This window comes from Podarcis pityusensis, assembly GCF_964106645.2.
Source record: "Podarcis pityusensis genome assembly, chromosome: 8".
NCBI lineage: Eukaryota > Metazoa > Chordata > Lepidosauria > Squamata > Lacertidae > Podarcis > Podarcis pityusensis.
The window spans coordinates 40,270,198-40,289,970 of record NC_138033.1 but is presented as its reverse complement, the minus strand read 5'-3'; the positions used below and the strand labels follow the sequence as shown (position 1 = coordinate 40,289,970).

Below are 19,773 nucleotides of genomic sequence, written 5' to 3'. Positions count from 1 at the left end.
CATCAACTCCCATCAGTCTCAGCCAGCAAAGTCAGGAATGATAGAACCTGTAGTCCATTGACATCTGGCCTGGTGTAAATGGTGCTCTTAAAGATAAGCACCCTGACCCAGTGGTTCCTCCTTTATCTTTCCATATTCAGATTGTGGAACATTTACTAAGATCAACGCCAATGATTTTCAGACTGCAGCTTTTCTTTTTATTAGGCAGGGGGAAAGGTCAAAGTTTTATAGAAAAAGAGCTTGAAAAGACCAGAGAATCCAGTATGACATGCTTTCTCTGTTTAAATTGTTATACATTGCATACAATTACATTTCTCTTGGTTCCTAATCTACAAAATTAAAACAGTTGAATTCATTTATAACATTTTGAGGTTTGTGTTTTATATGGATACAGCCTTTGGAGAAAACTAAACTCTGTGTCATTGCTTGTTCCCCTTCCCCCTTACAGGAAATAAAAGCTGTTAAAGAAGAACTTAGCTTTGAGCAATTTCATCTGTTCTACAAGAAAATAATGTTTGAGCAACAGAAATTGGTAAAGCTCTTATCCCACATTACTTCCCCTTAGTTATCATGCTGTGTTGTAACTTGAATACAATACTTTCCTAGAATGCAGGCCTTCCCTGCCCCATCACATATAAGCATGTTGTGTTAGTTCCTTTCTTTCAGTTTTGAAGATTGAGAAGCGTAGTTGTCTCTTTAAGAGGAGAAAATCTGTACTATCTTGAGAGAATAGGGAAGGGTGAATGTGTTTTGCAGAATTAGGAAGTACCTGAATGAAGAAACTTTTACTTAAATGAGCAAGTTTACATGCTTTGTTTGTCATTGTTTCCTTCCCCAGATTCTTGATGAGTTCAAGAAGGATTCCACTATGTTTCTTCTAGGGTGAGATGTCTTGTCATGCCGCTTTGTCCACATTTGTGCTTTAAGTTATTGGAGATGAAGCTTGTTGGGATGTGATGATAATGATAAAGAGAAAGATAATGATAATAATTTTATTATTTATACCCCACCCAACACTAAAAACTTCCCGATTCAGGGCTGCCTTCAGATGCCTTCTAAAAGTTATGTAGTTCTTTATCTCCTTGACATCTGAAGGCAAGGTATTCCACAGGGAGGGCACCACTACCAAGAAGTGATTGTTTTTCATAATATATTAAGCAGCGAGCTACGATTATGAGTGGGTGGGTGGGTTTACTATATCACTCATAAACTGTAACAATAATTTCATCACCAGTCTGCAAATGAAAAATAACTCCTGTGTGAAGTTTGACATTTTGTTTTCATTTGACAGTCTTTTGTAAATGACCTGAGGATGTTTTTGTTAAGGATTAGTAAATGCCCATAAGAACAGTACATAGAAGCTGTTAGTAATATCTCACTAAAGGGAACCATGATTAACATTAACTTTGGTACAGATGTTTGAGTACCACGCCATAATGAATACCAAAAAAAGGGAAGGGGGGGAGGGAGGGAGTGGGAAATTCCAGATTACTTTCAATCTCTTACTCTTAGTTAACAGACTGAGAAATACTGTGCCTCTACGAAGCCAATGACTACAGTTGTATTTTGTAGATGAAGTAGTTCGTGTATAAATGAGATTTCCTAATCTAATCAAGATTAGACTCATTAATCAGCGTACCACAGTACTCTGTGCCATTGTTGTGTGCTTCAAGAATAACATAACTACTCTTTTTCAGTTTCTTAATTAGATAAACAATTCTTAGTTCATATTTGCATATGTTGCTACAGAGCCCAGTTTGTTAGTTTTCATGGAGACTGCTTTTTTGAGTTCTGCATCCTGTATGTTAAGATCATGTAGGTACAGTAGGTTCAGGTAGAGGTAGCTAGTATTCAGTGCTTTAACCGGTTTTTATAATACTAGTATATATCTAAATTAATATTGTTGAATAAAGACATGCTATGGCATGGTCTCATATTTTGGTTGTGTTGTTTTGCTGATGTTCTTTTTTATAATTGTTCTTTTCCTTTTCCTTTCTGTTGCAGAAACACAGATCGCCCAGATGCTTCAGCAGTGCACTTGCACGACTTTCAGAGATTTTTGCTACATGAACAGCAGGTGAGATGATTCCAAAAATTGTAATCAGCAAAATGAAAAGAAAATATGCATGAGTGTAATGTACAGCGTGGCTTGACGGAAAAGACTGCAGGGCACTGGTAGAGCATCTGTTCTGTATACAGATTTAATCCCTTTCATCTCCAGATAGGGCTGAGAATATACTCTTTCTGAAACCCCTGAGAACTGCTGCCAGTCAATATGGACATTTTTACAGAGCTGGGTAAATCAATGGTCTGACTCATTATAAAGCAGCTTCTTGTGTTCCTATGCTTAACAGGCATTTCTATCTTCTTCATTCAGGGAGACCCTCTAGAATGCTGTAAGATGTGGCTTTGGAGGCCACAGACAGGAATGAGCAGAAATCAGGGTCACACATGAATGTAACTTGTGTCAGGGGCTCACTTGATCTCACCTGATGATGCCTCAAATTTGCACATAGAAGTAGCTATGAATTTACAGAATCAGATAATTTGTTGCTGTTTTGTATGGTATTATGTAGAAAATATAAGGTGGTGCTAATATCTGATAGCCTTCATCAAATATTTGAAGGCTAGATGATGGAGCAGATTTGTTTTCTGTTGCTCCAGAGGATGGAACCCAAACTAATGGGTTCACATGGCCATGTGTTTGGATAACATGGAAGACATTACTGCAGCCAATCACCTCGCTTAAATAAGCCATACAACATTGCTCCACAACTGGGAGGAGTTGAGCTTTCAGTGTGGCAGCATATATGCTCTTGAATAGGCTCTCTACCTATTAACATTAGGCAGACACCCTCATTGTGCTTTTAAAAAAATGCTTGCTAAAAGCTGTTTTGTTTCAGCAAGGCTATCCAGACATGTAATGTGTATTTTTGAATTATGCTGATTTTATTTGCTTTAGGTAAAGGATGGGGAACCTGTGGCTGTCCAGATACTGTTGGACTCCATCTCCCATCCACCCCAGCTACCATGGGGAATGATCAATGGTGGAATTTATAGTCCAGCATCTTCTGGTTCTGCACAGGATCCCCCTCCCTGTTTGAGGTTTCCCATCAGCAGCTGTAAGAGCTTTCAGTCCCCTGCAACTGTAGACAAAACCTATCTAATGCCAGCTCATTTCTATGGTGGTGACCCGAAAAGAAACACACACATTAATTTAATTACTTGAATCAACGATGGAGATGTATTTAAAGTACACGTGTATACTCTTGAATTTTCAGGAATCTTGGGCACAGGATCTTAGTAAAGTAAGAGAACGGATGTCTAAATTTGTAGATGACACTATGAGAGAAACAGATGAACCCTTTCTGTATGTTGATGAGGTAAGTTATTTATTTTATTTGCAACATTTCTACATAAGCAAAAAAGGAGCCCTGTCTAATTCAGTATCCTATTTCCCCAAATGATTAACCAGATGCCTCTGGGAAGGCGATCAGTAGGGCATGTGCAGGCAAGCACCGTCTTGCAACCAGGAGGTAGTAGCCCTTAATAGACTTGGAGTTACAGGTAGGTAGCCGTCTTGGTCTGCTGTAGTCCAAACAAAATAAAAAAAATTCTTCCAGTAGCACCTTAGAGACCGACTTAAGTTTGTTATTGGTATGAGCTTTTGTGTGCATGTATCTGAAGAAGTGTGCATGTATCTGAAGAAGCTCATACCAATAACAAACCTAGTTGGTCTCTAAAGGTGCTACTAGAAGAATTTTTTATATTTTGTTTAGACTTGGAGTGTGTATAATCCTATTTTCAAATTTACCTAAGAGCCCAATCCTACACACCCCCTCCCATGTTGATGCCTGGGAATCGTGATTAGGAGATGGCATTATCGCAGCTATGCTGCTGGAGAGGAGTTCTGCTGGCTTGGAGGGCTCTACTGGTTGGGGTTCTCCCACCAGCGGTAGCTAGAGGACAGCTCCATAATGTGGTGTTTTGTAGCAGGGTCAGACCAGAGGCCAATTTAGTTTCACTGGATCCAAAGCATCCTGGAGCTGGTCTAACAGCAGCAACAACAAAAAGGGTTGGAAGCCTCCATTTTCTACCCTGTCCTTCACAAGCCAGTAGGGCAATGGATGTGGTTCAGTGAGTTGGTTTCCATCATCACAGCTTGTGGCAGTGAATTCAATAGTTTAATTTGTACTCTTTAACTCTAATACTGTTTCCAGAGTCTCTTAACAATTAAAATAATCAAAAACATAACAAATTGGAAGTAATAACTTGATTAAAACAATAAAGTAACTGATCCCATGCCAGTAAGATAAAACAATATCAAAACATCTAAAAAAAAACCTGGCCAATAAGAAGTCTTTGCCTGGCATTGATAAGGCAACAAGAGTGGCACCAGGCAAGTCTCTCTTAGGAACACAATTTCAAATACTGATCCATACAAGAGGCATGTCCTTTTTGACCGCTGATCACCCTCTCTCTCCTCTTCTTCTTCAACAACAGCAAATCCCATAACCAAAGCAGGAAAATGGTGCGGATGCCACGGCTGTGATCCGTCTTAGGTTGCGGGTCCTAACCAACTAGTTGAAAACTAATTGTTTTGATTTATTTTCTGTTTCACATTGTGCTATGATTCTAGTTGGGGAGATCAGTCATTTGGTTTTGTCCTTTTTAAAAATTGAAACCCACTTATATTTCCCTCTCTCTTTGTTTGCCTTAGTTCCTTACTTACCTTTTTTCAAAAGAAAACAGCATATGGGATGACAAATACGACTCAATAGATCCTCAGGACATGAATAACCCTTTGTCCCACTACTGGATATCTTCTTCACATAATACGTAAGTTACTAAATATATATATATCTATTCATCATCCTTCATAAAATGGTGAATGTGCAGTTCCTTTTAACACAATCCTTTATGACCTAGGTATCTCACAGGAGACCAGCTTCGTAGTGAATCTTCTCCAGAAGCTTACATAAGATGTCTCCGAATGGGGTGCCGATGTATTGAATGTGAGTAACCTGTTTTCCATACTTCCCCCAGAATTCCAGATGTAGGAATTTGAACTGTACCTGTTATTAGGAGAAAGGGACAATTACAAGAGGATCTTGTGGAACCCCATTACATTCTAGCTTTGTACCTCTACATTTTAGTTTGGCGTCTCCTCATCTTTTCCTGTCACCTTAGTTAAAGTAATTAGGGGCTTCAGTGTTCATATCAGACATTGTGTCACTTTTTAAGTTTAAGGTACCAGAGAAACTGCTGCAGTGATCCTCATGTTGGCCAATAAGAAACCACATAAAAGTTGGGGATCAAATAAAGAAAATGCCAAGGAAGCACAAAGGCAGCTGCAGAAGTTGGTCTGGAGCTTCCAGTCTCTGCATCTGCCTTTTTCTCCCTTTTCAAATCAGAGTTCCACAGGCACTTTCTCTTGCAAAATATTTCTCTAGTTCATAGCAGCAGCAGCAGCAGCAGCAGCAGCAGCAGCAGCAGCAGCAGTAGAGAAGCAGACATCATTTCCCTCTTAGGTACTTTGCATTCTTCTTCCTTGTTGTCTGAATTGCTGAGTTGTCTTTAAGCTTTGTGGCCCTTAAGCTAAGGTTACCAGATTTTTTTCAACTTCAGAGTATTTTGTCTGGGGACTGATTTGTAAATCCAGGGACTGTCCCTGGGAAACGGGGACGTCCGGTAACCTTACCTTAAGCATGGCTACATTTTTCTCTGTCAATGGGATCAAGCACTCCAAAGCTCTGGAAACAGAATGTTGTCAGTTGAACATTGCACTTTTTATGTTTCCTTCATTGCCTACACTAGTGGATTGCTGGGATGGTCCTGATGGGAAGCCTATCATTTATCATGGATGGACAAGGACAACAAAGATAAAATTTGATGACGTTGTGCAAGCCATCAAGGAACATGCATTTGTCACATCCGAGTAGGTTTCCATTACTTTTTTAAATGGAAATATTTCCTAAGAATAAAAGATTAAATTATGACATTCTAGGTGATATTTCTTTAAAATCCGCCATTATGATATTATGGCTGTTTGAGGTCATTTTAATATGGATAGAATCGTAGAATTGCAGAGCTGAAAGGGAACCAAAGGGACATCTGGGTCCAAGCCCCTGGTACAGCTGATATAACACAGAACCTTTTACTAGAACCTTTTAATGTATTGGTCCAGTATTGGGGACAGGCGCTAGGTGGGTGGAAAGGAGAGTGATGAATTGACAGTGTGTTGGCTTTGCTCAGCCTGGGTCGTACTGAGATGCATGTATATTAGCTTGATTAGGGAAAAGCTGGGTAGGTCATTTGAAAGTCTTTACTTCCACATCCATACATACCTAGACCTCCCCTTAGAAGGAAAGACTAAAGTGCTTGTGGTTTTTCAGTTTGGTAAAACAATGACTAAGGGAAGGAAAGAAAAACAGATTTAAATAGTAGTAGCAGTAATATATAAATAATATAAGAGCAACCAGCTTAGATGGCTTTAAAAGGGGATAAGACGGTATCAGTGGCTTCTGAGATTGCTATATGGAAACTCAATGTCCAGAATTGGCTTGCCACTGATCAGCAGTTGCTGGGTATTCAGAAGCTTCAGTGCCTCTGTGCCCTGTTTATGAATTTCCCAGAGGCATGTGGCTGGCCACTAGAGGAGGAAGGATGCTAGGTTAGATGGGCTCATGGTCTGATTAGATAGAGCTCTAACCTGAAATTGACTTCTTCCCCTTGCCTTTGTTTCTTTTGCCCAAGGTACCCAGTGATTTTGTCAATTGAGGAGCATTGCAATGTGGAGCAGCAGCGTTACATTGCCAAAGTGTTTAAGGAAGTACTTGGGGATCAGCTTTTAACAAAGCCCATTGAAGCTAGTGCTGATCAGCTGCCATCACCAACTCAGCTGAAAGAGAGGTTCATCATTAAGGCAAGTTGCATCTGCTGAAGAAAATGTGTTGGGGGATGCTGGTGTCTCCCTCCTGTCCTCCGACGGAAGATAGCAGCAGCTTGCACTTTGCACCTGGCACTGAAGCACACAATCAAAAATACATAAAGTTTTCTGGAGAAAGCCTTGTATTTTCCAACCCTAGTATGAGAGGCTAGCTCACGCTTCCTCAACCTCAGCCCTCCAGATGTTTTTGGCCTACAACTCCTATGATCCCTAGCTAGCAGGACCAGTGGTCAGGGATGGTGGAATTTGTAGTCTCGAAACATCTGGAGGGCCGAGGTTGAGGAAGCCTGGACTAGCTGATTAGGATGCACTGTCTATTCTGGTTCTCCACCAGCTGTGTGGACTGGTAGCAGCTAACTAAGATTGAAGCATCCTGCACATCTGTATTGAAACAGCTGCAACTACTTTTAAGCGTATAAATATTCATTTGAAGTGCTGTTTGCTTAGCACATGAGAGGCACTGGACAAAGGGAAACATCACTGTCAGGGGTTCAGGGACAGAGGCACAGGGTAGGCAGGAGATGGAGAGCGATGGGGATGAATCCCAGGACAGCGAGGAAGAGGATGACAATGACTCAAGAGATTCCATGAGTCTTTCCAGCGAATCAGAGGATTCCCAGAAGGGGGCGCCGGTGGTCAAGGCCAGGGGAGCCCCAAGGGGAACGTGTCAGGAGCAGGGGGCCAGCGGGGGATCCCAAAGTGGCAGCTGGGCGTCAGGACCAGCCTCCCCACCAGAGTGCAGCGAAGGGGGTGGAGGTTCCAGTGTATCAGGGGAAGCAGCTCCGGCAGCAAAGAAGGGAGGGAGGTCGGAGCAAGCCACCCTCCCGGAAGGGGAGGGGAGTAGTGAAGGGAGTAGTGTAGCTGTCAAAAGGAAGGTTAGAGGTTGGGCGCGCGCGCCAAGTTCAAATGTGGAGGCGCGCGGAAGTACAGGGAGCCCGGAGGAGGGGCCAGGTCCCAAAGCCCGCAGGAGGGGGGAAGAGCAATCTGGGGATTCCGTGTCAGGGGAATCCAGGAGGGGCGAAACCCCAGTGGGCAGGAAGACCCTGCGGAAAAGGAAAGAGAGGAAGAGGTGGAGCAGCGCAAGCCTCTTAAACTGGTGCAGGGGAGGGACTGACTCAGAGGGGACTTCAACGGTCTAAGCGTAACAGACGTGGGGCTGCGCGCCTCGGATGTGAAGCAAACAATGAACTCCAATAAACACTTTTGTATATAAGAAGAAATTGGCGTTGGTCTTTTGTGAGCTGAGACCTGAGGCAGCCCTGACAATCACGAAGTCAGAAGGTAGTTTTTTCCCCAGGACGAGAGCAAGCATTTGTTAAGAGGGTGGGGGACTCCTCTCATTTTGTACATCTAATAATATGAAACAATACATCTGTGAGAAATGTTTCCAACCAAAACAGCCAGTGTACATGTTGACAGGAATGCATTGCTCCTTAACAAATCCTGGAAATGCAATGTGTTTCAATGAAAGCCACGGAGGAAGTTCAGCTTTTTGAATTTGCACGCTTTAGGCTTGAGCTGCTTTCCTTTAAAAAGGGAGGTGTTTTATAAACGAAGCATGATTTGCACACTCAGCCTACAGCATTCCCCATCGTGGCAAACAAAGTAACCTGGAGAAACTGCGTATCTGCTTTTAGGCAGAGGACTTGATGCGACAAATGAATTTGTGTGCAAGGAGGGAAAGCCCCCAAATTGTATACATTTCATTAACCCCTCCCACCTCCACGTTGCTGCCTGAGTAGTTGGTGGCTTAAAAAAATATATTCAGAAGTTATGAATCAGTTTTAAGACTGGTTCATCTACTAAACTTTACAGGTCTGTTCTGTGTATGCAGAGTGATCTCTGACCACAGGCTGACGATTTGCAGTGATAAACAAAGAGAAAACAGCAGTGCATCCAAGTTGGTACAGAAGTTTACATCAGATATTTGTAGCCCCCTCACGCAGGATGCACTCTTAGGTTGTCAAAGCAGAAAGAAAGCCCAGCTAAGAGATGCCAGAGAAATCCCTCAACGTCTTCCTTTTTCATAGCTGCTCTGTTCATTTTTTATTAGCATAAAAAATTGGGGCCAAAAGGTGACGTAGATGTGAACACGGAAGACAAGAAAGAGGAAAAAAAGCAACAAGGAGAGCTCTACATGTGGGACACCATAGACCAGGTAAACAATTGTTTTGTTTTGTTTCTATTTTATGGCACAGAATTTCACAGGTGGCTGAAATAAATCCTACAGAGTTGTACTTGAAGAGGGAAAAGAATGCTGTTTGCATATTGCTGTAATCTTACAGTGCTTTTGTACAGTAGTCTTATAACAGTTATTTTGCGTTCTAGAAATGGACTCGCCATTATTGTGCTGTAGCGAATGAAAAGCTCTCATTCAGTGATGATATAGAGCAGAATACTGAAGAAGAACCATCAAAGGTATTAAAACCGTACATTTGTTTCTGTTTTCTGTGATGTTAAAGGCATAGTAGAGTCATAAGTATTCATAATTTGAGAACTGCATTTCATTGCTGTGCTCAGGTTTTAGAGAGCATAACGTAGGAATATGACATCACTCATATGTGGCATACAGGATGGAGTAGCAAAATTCCAGGAACCTCGCAATCTCTGGGTGAAGCTCAGTAATAAACTATATGACCTGTTGTGTCACTTACAAAATAAACCTAAGAGATAATGTTTACCCGTGGTTCTTTTTTCTTCTTTGAAGTATAAAAGTAGCCTTTGACTCTTACTGCTTGATCAGGGTTAAGAGATTTAAGTATAGAGGTCAGCATGCTTGCTAAATTAGTTTTTGTTTTAAACAGACACTTGGGCTGCCTAGGAAGCTTATGGCAATGGTGAACCAGACACATGCTTCATTCTCCAGCTTCTTAGCCACTTCACTTTACTGGATGCATTAAAAAAAACTTTATGAGTCCACACTTTACAAGAGAGTGAGGATCAAATTCTTTATATTATCCCATGGTGTAGATTGTCTCCCTTAAAGGGACTGCTGCACCTCCTACAGTAAAAGAGGTGATCATCAGCAACATGTGCAGCCAAATGGCACCCCTTCCTTTCTCTTGGCAAGTGCTTTTCCAAGCGCACCCCCCCCCCTTTCTCAGTTTGGAGCACTGCTTCTTCAGATAAAACTTTATGCTTTCTGATGAACCCTACAAGAGTCGAGCTCAGTGTTAGCTTTATAGAGGAATGGCAAATTGAATCTTAACAAATGGAAATTATCCCCTTTTATACTGTAGGAAGTGAAGTGTGCTGAACTGCACTATGGTGAGAAATGGTTCCATGGAAAAATGAAAGAGGGGAGAAACACTGCCGAGAAGCTGCTCCAGGAATATTGTGCTGAAATGGGTGGCAAGGATGGAACATTCTTAGTGAGGGAGAGCGAAGCTTTCCCTAATGACTACACACTGTCATTCTGGTAACAGATAATTTCTTTCCTTTTGACTTCTTCTTAATGCTTTTGCAGTTTGCCATTTTCCTGGTTTTTCTACAGGAATAGCATTTTGAGATATACTTATAGGAGGACACTCACTCAAGCAAAGGAGAGAGGAAGGCTTTCATAATTATCCCTTCAAACTTCTGAGGTTTTAAGGTGCAACAAGGAGGCGGGCATCTGAAGGTGTGCTCCTGTCCCACCAGCTGATGGGCAGTAGGACTGTGCCTCCAAGCCCCCCTCATTTTTCTCCTTCAAACCTAGTGATGAATCCTGGTTTACACATCTGTTATATTTATGTAATGTTACATTTTCACATGAGCTAATTGATTTGCTGAACTCTACAGGTAAACATACTGAGCAAATGGACTTCGTGCTTTTGACTAACATTTCCTGTTTCCAGTGCCAAAATCTGTGCACCATAATGTCAGTTTCTGGCACGCTATGATTTACATGCCATAAATTCTTAGTCTGAATATTTGATCAGTCCCTATTTCCCCTCAATCTTCCTTCCCACTCCTCTTGGTTCACAAGCTGAATAAATAGCAAGAAACTAGAGGCAAGCGTATGGATGTGTTGGCTTTAGAAAACTAACTGGTTCTTTCTTGTCCATGTTTCCCAGGAGATCAGGTAGAGTCCAGCACTGTCATATCCGTTCCTCAATTGATGGAGATACCGTAAAATATTTCCTGACAGACAACCTCACCTTTGATAGTGTCTGTGATCTAGTTCAGCATTACAGAGAAGCACACTTGCGGTGTGCCGAATTCGAACTACGTTTGACTGATGCTGTGCCTAACCCCAACCCTCATGAATCTAAGAAGTACGTATGGCCAAAACAAAATTGTAGGGGGGAGTGAAATGCTATTTTTAATGCTGAAGCTTACTGCTTGTCACAGTTACTGTGGATTATGGGGAATTTGATTTAAAACAAAAGCAAAAAACTGGCTTAAGCAACAACGGTTTAGCAGTTTTGCACTGAATATGTGCTTTGACTTGAACAGTCCGGAAAGGGAGAATATTAAGCCTGCTGGAAAATCAAGAGCTCCCAGATAGCAGACCAAGGCAGGCTGAGGAGATTTTAGTTATGTGGGATGCTCTTGCTGAGTCCCTTCTCTTCTCTTTCTGCTTTTAAATGACACCCAAGTGTTTTTTTATAATTCTTATTGTTTTGCTATGAGCTGGAATGGTGTTTGGAAACTGCCATTCAAGGAGCACATCTAGACCATTTGTATCACAGGATATCCTGCTCATTTCGTGTTTGCTTTTATTACATTGGTACAGCTGGTTACAGTCTGTGTTCCAGTGTTAAACATTGATTTCCTTTTGCAAGTGTTGGTATGTGTTGGCTTATTCTGGAGTAACTAGGCCAGCCTGCCAGATATGTGGATACTCATGCCTGCCAAGAGCTTTCTTCCTCACAGAACCCAACTGAAATGCACTTTGAATTAGCACCTGCAATGTAATCAATGGCAGTTGGGAGGAGAATTAAACTCACCCTGCCCAAGCACCTCTGTGCTCTAAAGGTGCGGTTTAAATCCAAACCATGCCTGGTAATGGGCAGTTACAGTGAGCCCCTTTGAAGTTGTTTCCTGGCATCATAATGATGTCGGGTAAATTACGAGTGGGTGGCTCTGCCCACCTGTTGAAGTTGGCTCACGGACCTGTCGACTGGATGCAGTTCCCCACCCCCGCTGCGTTCAGGTGCAAACCAAGGAGGAACTACCACAAGATGTTGTCTTATATCTATTTTTACTTATAAAATTGGGGTACAGGATTGATAGCGATGGTAAGATCGTTCTCCCTGCCCCCAAAAGAAATGCACTGCTGTTGTCCGTCAATAAAAACTGACTGTATGTTATTATTGCTCTATTAGTTATTAGGATGACCTTCTGCTTCCTGCATCCACATGCATGTTCTTTTCCAGACTCCAAATTGTCTCATTTGGGCTTCTTATGCAGTGTGAAAGTGACAGAAACAAATGCTGTCAGCATTTAGCAGTAACTTGCTATTTATTTCTTTTATAATAGGGACAAAGTCTATACATCACTGAGCATCTGATGCCTGAAATCACAATTTTATCACTGATTTAATAGCTTTTATCTTAATGACCCAATTTTATCATTGAGTTAATGGGAATATGTCAAGCTCTGAACGCACCTCTCTTCCTGTTTTTGTAGTTGGTACTACAGTAACCTGAGCAGAGGAGAAGCAGAGGATATGCTGATGCGAATTCCTAGAGATGGAGCCTTTTTGATAAGGAAGAGGGACGAACCCAATTCCTATGCCATGACTTTCAGGTGAGACACAAACTTCGTAATTATGACCTGACCTGACATGCATGATCTGCAGGTTGGACCTCAAAGCTATTTGTTGCAAGGACCAGAGGGGAGTATGTAGTCCAGGTCTGACACAAGCTAAGGTGTGTAACAGTGAATGGGTATCTGAGGGGCCAGAAGCACGTAAATGGACAAAGCAGGTAGATGGCTACATTCCATAAAGCAGAGGCCCGAGGAAAGCAAAGAGATGCAAGACACAGGAAACTCTGGGGCAGAAACTCCATCAGATAAGAAACTTGGAGAGAGGAATCAAGCCTGAAGCAACAGAGATAAGGCCAGGTTACCTGGTTCAGCTGGACTAATGGGTGGCTGTTCTCCACTCTGTTCACTATCTGTGCTGGTACTACAGTGCAGGAAAGACCTAGCTAAGAGCTGCTACTCTGCATGGTGGCTGCCCCAGCGGCACAAATTAAGACCCTATGGCCATAATGGGAAAGTAGGGGGTTGGAAGATGGGTGGGGGTGGGTGGTGTAGGGGCTGACTAGGTGGGAATGGGGAAGGAGTGGATTAAATGCAAGAATTTTGGAGCTTGTAATGCTTACCTTATGTACAAGGCAAGTACTGCAAGCCCCTGAGATGTGCATTTCTGAACCAGGAAATTCAAGGATCTCCCCCCGCCCCCCAATCTGTCTCTAGATAGCCAAATCACTCCTGCAAGAGCTTACCTAAATAGGAGGAAAATGAAAATGCCACTTCAAAGCTTAAGGACTGATAATATGATATGGCTGTTGTTGTTGTTTTGGCATTTTCTAAAGCTTGCTCTTCACTGTTTAATCCCACAGAGCTGAGGGGAAAGTGAAGCACTGCCGAATCAAACGAGAAGGCCGCCTCTTTGTCATGGGAACATCTGCTTATTTTGAGAGTTTAGTGGAACTGGTGAACTACTATGAGAAGCACCCGTTGTATAGGAAAATGAAATTGCGCTATCCTGTGACGGAGGAGCTGCTGGAGCGCTACAGCACGGCAAGCATTTTACCTTTTTAACCAAAGCGCCAGGGCTTTGCATAGAATGCTGGGTGGCTTTCAGGGATTTATTGTGGTACGAGAATATTTCTCCCTCCACCCACAAGAGGTCATCCTAAAGGCAGCTTTAGCCTGCTGAGCATTTTGGGATTTTCAGTATTATCCATGGTACCTCGGCCCCTTGCCCATCCCAGGCAGCATATAAAGCAGAACCAATTGGGCTTCAGCACTGGAACGTGCCTTCAGGTACCTTCAGAATGTTCTCCAGACCAATATTTAATGCTCTGGGAAGATCATTGCTTTTTAGCTATGGATAATGGGATCCAAGGGGGTGAAGTAGGAATTCCTTAAAATTAATAAATAGAAAACCAGGGATTTCGCCTACCTGGGATTTGAAACCAGCTTCGCATTCTGATTAAGAGATCATAACGTTTTATGCTGGTGTATGCCCTAAATATTTTGCTGTAGCTTTTAGTCCTGTCTACCCTAATAACATGCAAGAAGGCCTAGTTAGCTAGTAGTTCTCTCTTTTGACCAGTGTGTCTGGCCAATTGCAAGTCAATGATTCCAAATGTCTACCTACAGGCTACAGTTTTTGTTTTGGAATGGAAGATGAATATATTAAATCAATCTCTCCAGATTTTGGACTATAACTTCCATTGCCTCAGCCAGCATTTTTGTCCTAAGTCCTTATCCCACACAGGAATCCATGTGTGAGAAAATTTATTCTTTTCTGTGCAGAAAGCAGAGGCACATAATTTAAATTCTTTTTACCAATGAGTTTAATGATAAAATAATAGTAATCCCCCCCCCCCCCGGTCTTAAAAAAAAATACTGCTAATAATAAGAAAAAATAATGTTATTATTTACTGTATATGCTGCCCATCTGACTGGGTTGCACAACAAACATGTTGTAAATCACTATGAAAGCATCAATTTCTAGTTTTAATATGAAAAACCAGGCAGAAACCTTTGCCAAAATCCTACTGACACTTTTTTTGAAATCCCCAAAGCTCTGATAGGGTGGGGAAAACAAAAAACTCTGCTCAGTTGCTACAAGTATATTTGGACAGTATAATGTCTTATGTTAGCACATTAACTTAAAAGCTTTGAGTTACTTTTTTCTAGCTGTGCAATTTACTTACTTTTCTTTTTCAATCTTAGGAGAAAGATCCTAGCTCATTATATGAAGTGAAGGCATATGTGGAACCTGGTGAAATAACACCTTCTGTGGTATGTTAAAGTTTTGCTCAAACTTATTCTTGATCTGAAAGAAAAGAATAGCTGACAGATCCTTTATCTTAATTTCCTGTTTAGAGAATTGAAAGAACTGATTGTAGGTAAAGGTGTATTTGGAGGGTGGGAAAATATGTGTGTGTGTGTGTGTGAGAGAGAGAGAGAGAGAGAGAGAGAGAGAAAGAGAGAGAGAGAGAATATGAGTGACTGACTGACTAATTGACTATAGTCTAACTTAGCATTTGGCAAACCTATGGACTACAGCTCCGATCAGCACCTGCCAGCAAAATGTCTGGAGGGCAAAGGCTGACCTAACCATTGTTTCTGGATTGTATTCCAGTGTTTGTGGTTGTTCCCCCAAATTCACTTTGACCTAAAGCTCCTTTCCATTTGTTTCTCTTGAAGCCACAGAGAACTGTTAAAGCCTTGTACGACTACCAAGCGAAAAGAGACGATGAGCTGACTTTTTGCCGAGGGGCTTTAATTCATAATGTCTCAAAAGAAGTTGGTGGCTGGTAAGAAGGCAGCTTTTATATTTTTGGTACGAGTTGGTGATGTTTTCTGTAGACCAAGCTGTGTCTCAACCATAGATTTCACTACGTGGCTTTGAGCATTTTTAAAAAAATGTGAACCTCTCTATAATACTTCATTTGGATATAGTGTCTCAAATTTGATTAGAACATGTTTCTCTCTCAGGTGGAAAGGCGATTATGGGTACAAAGTTCAGCACTACTTCCCAGCCAATTATGTGGAAGACATGTCCTCTGATAACACGGAAGATCTTGAGAATCAGGTAGGAAGATACTTGTTATCTATAGTCTAGAGTTTATGCTATTCACAAAATTCATTCAGTTATTCCAAAAAAAAAAATGGTAATGCATTCAGACCCTTCTGTGTGTAAGGTTGCCTTTCTGGATGCTGTCCCACATGCGTACAGAGATGCAACATTGTGGACAGAGGGTGGGATTGTATATAGCACTGTGATGTGCACACGAACAGAATGTTGGACCTAGTAGCTCTTTAAGACTTCTCTGTATGAAGAATGCGTATTGTCAGCTTTGAGATTCTTGGCATGTGCCAATTTCTCCCTATTTCTAAAGTGGTGACAGTCATGTGGAATATTTATTTTCTTACGACTCACATGCCAGTAATAATAATGATAATACTAATCATTTTTTAATTTATATCCCAACCATCTAGCTGGGTTTTCCCAGCCTCTCTGGGCGGCCTACAACATATATAAAAACACAACAAAACATCAAACATTAAAAAACAAAATAATCCTATACAAGCAACAAACCAACCAATAAATCAATAGAAACCAACAACAACAACAATAATAAACAGTTTACAGTTATACCCAAATTAAAATAGCTGCCAACCCCAGCTAAACGTTTAACCAACACCAACCTGACCAAAAAAACAACAGAGGAACCAAAATTTGAACCATTTAAAACATTTTAGCCAGTTGTCCCACCCCAAGAGTTGTTCCAGCCAGGGGCGTAGGAACAGTGCCTGATTTACGTATAAGCTAAACAAGCTATAGCTTAGGGCACCACTCTTTTGGGGGCCCCCAAAAAATTTAGAGGGAAAAAACCCCTGGATGTACATTCCCAAAATATAAGATAAAAAACAAATAAGCTCTAACTGTATGTTTTATTTTAATAAATATTTCCCTATTAATATACTCCTTAATTGTATTTCACTATTAATATACTTCTTAATTGTATTTCAGTTCAACAATTACTTTGATAAAATACATATTTTGTTATGTGCAAATGGCTTTAGATACCTATTAGGTCCATAAATTACCATATAGCATATATTCAACACAAAAAAGCTGCGACAATTTGTTGTTGACAAAGGACAGTTGGACATATAAAGGGCCCCATTACCTTCAGTAGCTGAGGGCCTCATCAGACCTAAATCCGGCCCTGCTTGGGAAGCGGGGGTCGGACTGCCCCGGATGCCCTCACTGAGGGGGGTGTCATTTGGCATGCTGCTCGCCTGCAACTTCCAAGCCTACCCCGAGCTATCGGGGTAAGGGGAAGCTGTGCTGCTTTGCTGGCGGCATTCCCCCCTTCCCCCTTCGTTTTGACAGCTTGGGAGAGGCTTGGGAGTCACTGGCGGGCGGCACACCGAATGCCCGCCAGGGGCAGCTTGCTCCGACCCCATGTGCGGCTCACTCTGCCCCTGGCTGCAGGGCACACACACTGCTCTGGGCACCTGAGTGGCTATCCTGTGGATGGGAGGGCACTTTCTGCGCCACGCCCCCCTCAGGAGCACACCTGCCCTGGGCAGCGTGGGCATATGATCTGCCGCTGGTTCCAGCAGTGTCCCAGTGCCTCCCAGGAGCCTATGGTATCTGTTCAGGGTGAGCCTGGGCACTGCCCCCTAGGCCAGGTGGAAATGGACCTTGCAACCGGGAGCAGACTTCCCTCCAGCACTCAGTATGGCTTCCAAGCAGTTTAAAACTATAAAATCAATACATAATTAAAGCACACAGTAACAATTCCATTGGGGCATTAAAGCAGCCTCAATTAAACCATACAATAAAATGATCTATTAGAAAACATGAGAATTAGAAACTCTTAAACACTTCACGCAGCAGTTAAAACAATAAAATCAGAAATTCAGCTCTGCCTAAACAGGTGTGATTGCATGCCTGAATAGGCGCTAAATTTTATGCAGAAACTGGCCTGGAAAGATCTTAGGGGAACTCATGCCTTTGCTGTGGTAAATGAGGCTGGACTTAACTTTCACCTTCTGGTGCTGCCAGGTTAACATGAGGGGAGCCCATGTTTCTTCCTTTACCCCAGCAGTGTTGGGAGCAGTAGTGTTGCTACAGCTCCTGGCATGGCAATGCAGATCTAAAGTTCATGTGCAATGCTTAGCCAAAAATCCTGACTTTAATAAGGAAGCATAGGCATGAGCTGTGTGTGAATGCACAGAGCCTTTTGAGAGGTATTTTGCTTCCTGTGATATATACTTTTATAAGTAAGTAAGTAAATAAATAAATAAATAAATAAAAATATTGGCGTTCAGTGTTACTTATGCCAGTGCCCAGAGGATAAGATTATCAAACTGGGTAAAGGATGCTTAGCTGTACTGGTTAAGAACGTAATGGAGCGTTGAAAATCTGCAATGGTCTCAGAAAGGAGAACCTGATCTTCTGAAAAGCTTTCCAGCTCTGCCAATGAATTTCAAGGAAGGCAACTATTAAAATGTTAATAATTACTAGCTTTGATAGTACTAAGTGCACTTCCTTGATCTTATTGTCACCAAGCAGTTTAATTTTTTATGGTTGCTAGTGACAGGAAACCCATACACTTCAGGAATGAATATCATTTTTTAAGCATTGGTCCTGGGAATTTAATGAATTCATTTTTACATTCCAAGGACATTTGATAAAGGGGGCAAAACAACCAACTTCAAACATAATAAATCTTTTCATTTCAGATAATTGAGGACAATCCTTTAGGCTCATTATGCCGGGGTATTTTGGATCTCAATAAGTATAACGTTGGTATGTATCCTTCTGACTTCCTGACTCCTTACATGTAAAGTAGCTTGTGTATGTGTGTGTGTGAGAGAGGGAACAGTTTGTCAAGTCTACCTATTTTTTATTCCAATATATATATAATCTTTATTGCGGTCCAATGACCCATAACATGGATTCAGAATAAAATACAGATTCATACAGACAACCCCCTAGGGAAGGGAGACTGAAGCAATATTTGTTTAGTCGTGGGTATGTTGATCTTTGATTCGTATAACTACTGAAAGAAACTTTGCCACAGCCACTGTGAAATTATTGGACATATTTTTTAGATATATATATCCTTTAACATAACATTGATTGCTCAGTTTTAGTCTGTCTGTATTATCACCCTCGGGGATGCGGGTGGCACTGTGGGTTAGACCACGGAGCCTAGGACTTGCCGATCAGAAGGTCGGCGGTTTGAGTCCCCATGGCGGGGTGAGCTCCCATTGCTCGGTCCCTGCTCCTGCCAACCTAGCAGTTTGAAAGCACGTCAAAGTGCAAAACATACATTTATAATAGGTACTGCTCCGGTGGGAAGGTAAACGGCGTTTCCGTGTGCTGCTCTGATTCGCCAGAAGCGGCTTAGTCATGCTGGCCACATGACCCGGACCTAATGGACCTAATGGTCAGGGGTACCTTTACCTATTATCACCCCCAATATATCTGAACTGTATTTTAATTTTTGAATGACAAGTTGTCTTCTGAAGGGCAATACTGCAATTTCTTATCCAAGTATAATTTTGGAGGGGGGATGCGGATTTGGAGGTGAGAGGGAACAGATGTACTCTTTTAAAAGGATGGATTTAATGCATGCTCAGAAAAGAATGGGGAGGGCACAACCTCAAATAAAAATGCACTCAAAAGGTTCACAAAATGGTAGAGTGTTTCTGTAAGGCAGAAGAAGCTGGTATTGTTGCCTTTTTGCCACTTAAAAATATTCTTGGACAACTGAGGTTGTACACTGAAGAAGTGTATGGTCCCCAAAGCATTAAGATAAAATTTGAAAAGGTATGAAAACAACTACTGGCGTCTTGTGGCAACTGAAAGTCTAACAGATTATGGTGATCATCATCTCAGGCCCTTTTTCATGTGCCACTTCCATGAGAGGTCTGGAGGGTGGCAACATGAGAACAGATCTTTTCTGTGGTAGCTACACGCTTGTAGAATGCTCTCCTAGGCATCAGGCAAAACATTCCTCTTCTCCCAGGCCTTTGGCTAATTAAGCAATCTATGGTCTTTTAAATTGTGGGATAGGGAGGGTATCATTTTCATTTGTTACTATGTTGTGTATTTCTGTGTTTTTATACTG

At 41.8% G+C, this 19,773-nt stretch overlaps 1 protein-coding gene across 3 annotated transcripts in view; it reads left to right on the top strand.

The window, feature by feature from the left end:
* Positions 1-19,773, top strand: part of PLCG2 (phospholipase C gamma 2) — a 66,305-nt gene that overhangs the window by 34,234 nt on the left and 12,298 nt on the right. For all 3 annotated transcript variants that reach the window (XR_013989346.1, XM_081015811.1, XM_081015812.1), the window contains exons 7-24: positions 449-532; positions 839-882; positions 2,005-2,077; positions 3,282-3,383; positions 4,721-4,839; positions 4,930-5,015; positions 5,818-5,938; positions 6,757-6,925; positions 9,003-9,107; positions 9,278-9,367; positions 10,189-10,367; positions 11,005-11,205; positions 12,563-12,682; positions 13,504-13,684; positions 14,849-14,917; positions 15,326-15,435; positions 15,617-15,713; positions 18,380-18,446. Coding sequence is in view for 2 of the 3 variants with exons in the window: in XM_081015811.1 (XP_080871937.1) it covers positions 449-532; positions 839-882; positions 2,005-2,077; positions 3,282-3,383; positions 4,721-4,839; positions 4,930-5,015; positions 5,818-5,938; positions 6,757-6,925; positions 9,003-9,107; positions 9,278-9,367; positions 10,189-10,367; positions 11,005-11,205; positions 12,563-12,682; positions 13,504-13,684; positions 14,849-14,917; positions 15,326-15,435; positions 15,617-15,713; positions 18,380-18,446 (2,017 nt within the window). In the remaining variant the exon portion in view is untranslated. The remainder of the gene's footprint in view (positions 1-448; positions 533-838; positions 883-2,004; positions 2,078-3,281; positions 3,384-4,720; positions 4,840-4,929; positions 5,016-5,817; positions 5,939-6,756; positions 6,926-9,002; positions 9,108-9,277; positions 9,368-10,188; positions 10,368-11,004; positions 11,206-12,562; positions 12,683-13,503; positions 13,685-14,848; positions 14,918-15,325; positions 15,436-15,616; positions 15,714-18,379; positions 18,447-19,773) is intronic.